This window comes from Apaloderma vittatum, unplaced genomic scaffold (assembly GCF_000703405.1).
Source record: "Apaloderma vittatum isolate BGI_N311 unplaced genomic scaffold, ASM70340v1 scaffold6617, whole genome shotgun sequence".
Taxonomy (NCBI): Eukaryota; Metazoa; Chordata; class Aves; order Trogoniformes; family Trogonidae; genus Apaloderma; species Apaloderma vittatum.
This window is the reverse complement of record NW_009726595.1, coordinates 5963-11072: the sequence shown is the minus strand read 5'-3', so window position 1 is coordinate 11072 and position 5110 is coordinate 5963. Positions and strand designations below refer to the sequence as shown.

The 5110-nt window shown below is 55.7% G+C and overlaps 1 protein-coding gene across 1 annotated transcript in view; it reads left to right on the top strand.

The window, feature by feature from the left end:
- Positions 1-4928, top strand: part of ECE1 (endothelin converting enzyme 1) — a gene marked incomplete at its 3' end in the record, with an annotated part of 7311 nt that extends 2383 nt beyond the window's left edge. Inside the window, exons 5-17 of the mRNA XM_009873337.1 lie at positions 865-989; positions 1264-1476; positions 1574-1765; positions 2299-2441; positions 2523-2637; positions 2852-2962; positions 3193-3291; positions 3406-3483; positions 3869-3972; positions 4165-4275; positions 4405-4472; positions 4555-4745; positions 4833-4928. Of these exons, the coding sequence (XP_009871639.1) occupies positions 865-989; positions 1264-1476; positions 1574-1765; positions 2299-2441; positions 2523-2637; positions 2852-2962; positions 3193-3291; positions 3406-3483; positions 3869-3972; positions 4165-4275; positions 4405-4472; positions 4555-4745; positions 4833-4928 (1646 nt within the window). The remainder of the gene's footprint in view (positions 1-864; positions 990-1263; positions 1477-1573; positions 1766-2298; positions 2442-2522; positions 2638-2851; positions 2963-3192; positions 3292-3405; positions 3484-3868; positions 3973-4164; positions 4276-4404; positions 4473-4554; positions 4746-4832) is intronic.
- Between the last annotated feature and the right edge of the window lie 182 nt (positions 4929-5110).

Below are 5110 nucleotides of genomic sequence, written 5' to 3'. Positions count from 1 at the left end.
CCTCTGCCTGCAAACACCAAAGCGGAGCAGCTTATCCAAGCAACCGGCAGGGACGGTTTGTTCAAGCTTTGAGCAAACAGCTGGCTCCTTATCAGCACTTTCCACTGCTGATTATCTGAAAAGAGAAGGCTTGAGAAGAGTGTTGTCTTTTGGGAGAAGGGGGGTGGCACAGGAACGGCTTCGTCCCCAGCTCTTCCCACAGAAATCTGGCGCTGGTTTTACCAGGAGAAGGGAGTGGGCCCCTTGCCGTGCGGTTGTGCTCGGCATTTCCTTGAATTCCTTGGAGTCAAGGGACCTTTGCTTATAAAACTACGCAGTTAGGGAAGCCAAAGGTGCAAGCTGTGTCATGAGGAAAATTTAAAAAAAAACCCTCTGGGGAAGCAGAATTTTAGAAGGGGGGAGGAAATAAAAGGGTGGTTTTGGAGACAGAGGAGAAAAACGGGTTTATTGTTCATTCTTGCAAGAATAAATAATACAGGGCTGGGGAGCAGCAGGACAGGGGCAAGGGCAGCACAGGGGGCTGGATGATGCTGAGAACATCAGAGCTGCTGGAAAAAATGCTTTTTGTTTTTCCTTTCTTTATCTTTCTGCTCTGAAGAGCCGGAGCAGTCGCTGCGGGTGGGAGAGGAGATGAGGGTGAGAGGCCAGGAAAGGCTGGGGGCCATGGGATGCTCTCAGAGGCACGGAGGGGATCAATGGGGCGATCCTCAGCGCCTTTTCCGAACCTGCCTTTACCCAAAACGTGACTGAATGTTTCTCTGGTGGAAGGGTGGGGGTTCTGGTGCATATCAGCAGCCCCCAATGAGGGGATGGATGCCTGTCCCTGGGGAACCTCTGAGAGTCCCCCCTGGATACCTCCCACAGAAAACACCACAGCCAACGTGTCAAGCGAGGCAGAGCGCAAGGCGCAGCGTTATTACCAAGCCTGCATGAACGAGAGCAAGATCGAGGAGCTGCGCGCCGCCCCGCTCGTGGAGCTCATCCAAAAGGTTTGTCCCCTTCCCTCTGCAGAATGGGGGGGAAAAAAACTTGTTTATGAGCAGTCCCAGCATCTTCCAGACCGCAATCCTGGTGCTTCCCAGGGAAGAGCATCCCCCAGGGCATGCGGGCATGGAGGGGCAAGGATTTGTAGGATTTATAGACAGATCTTGCCTCTCCTGGGCTTTTTAGCCCCATGGCAAGATGGTTTCCTCCCAGGATGGATATTGGGGGGGATATTTAAGCAACTGCAGGTGCCAACAGCTGGCCACTGTCTCTCCTCAGCTGGGTGGCTGGAACATCACAGGTCCCTGGGCCAGGGACAATTTCAACGTGACGCTGCGGGAGGTGACGGCGCATTACCGCACCTCGCCCTTCTTCTCCGTCTACGTTAGCGCCGACTCCAAAAACTCCAACAGCAACGTCATCCAAGTGGATCAGTCGGGGTTAGGCCTGCCATCGCGGGATTACTACCTGAACAAGACGGAGAATGAGAAGGTGAGGTCACTGGGGGAGATCTGGCTTTGCTGGGGAGGTACCAAGGGTGGGTATCACTCACCATGCTGATCTGTCCCCACCCTGTCCTATCACGTAGGTGCTTGCTGGGTACCTGAACTACATGGTGCAGCTGGGGATGTTCCTGGGAGGTACCGATGAGGAGTCGACGAGGCAGCAGATGCAGCAGATCTTGGATTTTGAGACAGCACTGGCCAACATCACCATCCCGCAGGAGAAGCACCGGGATGAGGAAGTCATCTATCATAAAATGACAGCTGGAGACCTAAAGGTAGGGATGGAGTCGGTGAGCCTCCCTGCTATGCTGCGGTGTGGGAAGCGGAGCGGGCGCGTGGAAGTGACACAGCTCTTCTAAGGAAGCCCGATGTTGCTGGCTTGGGAAACTCTTGTGTAATAGCTTGGCCCATGTCCTCCTTGGGGAAATCCCACCCTGACCCTCTTCTCCCAGCCTTTGGGCCACCCTGGGGCCAGCAGCCACCCCACCGCAGCACTAACGCCCTCTTGGCACTGCTGCCCACAGTCCAACTGCAGACGTCAGCCTGGTCACCTCCCCGAGTCCCCAAAGGGGCCCTAAAGGGTTGTGTCAACATTTTTGACACCCGCCCCACTTTCTTTTCCTCTGCGGGAGGAAATTGTTTACTCTCCTCTGACCTTTGGAGGATGATGCTGTTATGGGAACCAGTGCCTGCAAAATGAGCTGAATCCCTCAAACACGGGGCTGATGCAGTGGCTTTCACCTCGGGAAGTGGCTGGCACCCTCCTTCGAGGATCTTTGGGTCCGTAGCAGTGGCATGGCTTTTGCAGGAGCTGGCACCAGCCGTGGACTGGATGCCCTTCCTCTCCACGGTCTTCTACCCTGTGGAGCTCAACGAGTCAGAACCTGTTGTGGTCTACGCCAAGGAGTACCTGGAGCAGGTCTCTGACCTCATCCTGGCCACGGATAAATGGTGAGAGCCCCCAGCCCGTGCAGAAGGGTGACCAGGGTGGGCAGGCGGGTCCCACTGCCCGCTCACCGCCTCTCGCCGCAGTATCCTCAACAACTACATGATCTGGAACCTGGTGCGGAAAACCAGCCCCTTCCTTGACCAGCGCTTCCAGGACGCCGAGGAAAAATTCATGGAAGTGATGTACGGGACGAAGAAGGTGAGGGTGGAGTCTCAGACGCCCCTAAATCGCTATTGAAATGGTGACAGGTTGTTAAGCGAGGTTCCTGTCACACTGCAGTCAAAAAATAGAGATGTGGGGCAGGTTTTGGGGTCGCAGCTCTGGCGCAGGGAGATGGATACGGCACAAAGGAGTGGGAGGGTGAAGGACTTTGGTTGTGCCACCACTGATGACCGCCTCTTGTCCCGTGCAGACCTGCCTCCCACGCTGGAAATTCTGCATCAGCGACACGGACAACAACCTGGGCTTTGCCCTGGGGGCCATGTTTGTCAAGGCCACCTTTGCAGAGGACAGCAAGCAGGTGGTATGTCCCCAAGCGAGCAGCATGGGAGCCACCACAATGGTGGATGGTTTCTGAAGTTTCTCTGCTCATTTATTCTCCACTGCACGTCTCTGTTCACTGGGGTTTTCACCAGTTTGAGTGTTGACATCGTGGCGGCCTCCTCCTCACCGGCGTGAAGGGTCCTTGAACTCTCTGGGGTGGGAAGCCGGCCAGCTCTCCAGACCGACATTGTGTCACCTTGCTTTTAATAGGCAGAGGAAATGATTGCAGAGATTAAAACAGCCTTCGAGGAAAGCCTGGAGACCCTGCAGTGGATGGATGAGGAGACAAGGAAATCGGCCAAAGAGAAGGTGAGGTGCTGGCAGCTGTGCTAGGGAAGAGAAGGTGATGGTGGAGGGTGGTGGAGCCAGGTGAACCTTATTTCCCTGGCACCAAAAGCACTCTGGCCCTTGTCACCTCCCCAGGCAGATGCCATCTACAACATGATCGGCTACCCCAAGTTCATCATGGACCCCAAGGAGCTGGATAAAGTCTTTAATGACGTGAGTTGGTTTGTTATGTCCCCCGGGCCTCCTATTACCCCCTCCATTAGCGTGCACAGGACACTTGCTCATCACTGTGGCCTCTGGGCAGCCTTGAACCCCAGGTTTCCTCCAGAAGGATCTCACTGATGGTCCTTGGTGACTTTCCAGAGAGCTGCAGGCCAGCTCTGGGGTGGCTGGGGCTCTTGGGATGTCTGCCCAGGAAGAGGAGGAACTGGTTTCCGTAACGGTGATTCATTTGCCCTCCTGAGACTCTGCAGATGTTGGAGAGGAGGATACATGAGCGACTGTAACTCAGCTGGCTCTGGAGGCTCAAATATGACCATGGAGGGAGGAGCAGGGCAAGGCGATCTCAGCACGCTGCTCAAACCTTGCTCTTTTGTAGTATGAAGCTGTGTCTGACCTCTACTTCGAGAATGTCATGCAGTTCTACAACTTCTCGGCCAGAGTCACTGCTGACCAGCTCCGGAAACCACCAAACCGGGACCAGTAAGTCCTCTGTTCCACTTCCCCATTGTGCGTAGTGGGAATATCGCAGCGTATGGGGCACTGGGATTTGGTGTCCACCAGACCATGGTGGTTTTGAGGGGTTGATCTTGCACCATGATAAGCAGATGGTGTCAGAGCAAATGTGGGCAATGGGTTTGTACTGCCACGCTGACCATGTCCGTGTCCCTGCAGGTGGAGCATGACACCTCCAACGGTCAACGCGTACTATTCTCCCACCAAGAATGAGATAGTCTTCCCTGCCGGCATCCTCCAGGCCCCTTTTTACACCCGTGCGTCTCCCAAGTAAGAACCTAGGGAAAATAGAGAGGGCAGGCTTCCCAAATTCCCTCTCATCCCAAAATTGGAGGCTGTGTTTCGTGGCTGTGAGGGAGCAGCAGCTGCTCGCTAATTTTCATCATTGCCCTCCTGCAGGTCGCTGAATTTTGGAGGGATCGGTGTGGTGGTGGGCCATGAGTTGACGCACGCCTTTGATGACCAAGGTATGGCCAGAGCCAAGTGGGTGGGCTGCTGGAGGCTGGGTTGGCTGGGTGGGTGATGAAGGACCCGTTGTGTTTTTGACAGGCCGGGAATACGACAAGGACGGCAACCTGCGTCCCTGGTGGAAGAATTCCTCGGTGGAGGCCTTCAAGCGGCAGACAGCGTGCATGGTGGAGCAGTACGGCAACTACACCGTCAATGGAGAGGCCGTCAACGGCAAGCACCCCCTTGGGGAGAACATTGCTGACAATGGCGGCCTCAAGGCTGCCTACCGGGTAGGGCCACGGGGCTGGGGAGATGCGGTGAGGGGTGTGGGGGGATCGGTGCTGTCTCCTGAGCCTGTTGTACTCCCTGGTCCCCAGGCATATCAAAACTGGCTGAAAAAGAACGGGGATGAGGAAACCCTGCCAACCCTCGGCCTCACCAACCACCAGCTCTTCTTTGTTGGCTTCGCCCAGGTAGGTCGCTTGGTGGTGGACAGGGAGGGTGGATGTTTTTGGGGTGTGGGGGCACGCCCAGGTGGTGTTGGGAGGGTGTGATGGCAAACTGAGGTCTCCAGAGATGCTGAGAGGCGATCGGAGAACAAGCTTGGCATGGTGCTGGTTCAATAGCGAGACAAAGCTGGAGCTCGAGCGGTGTC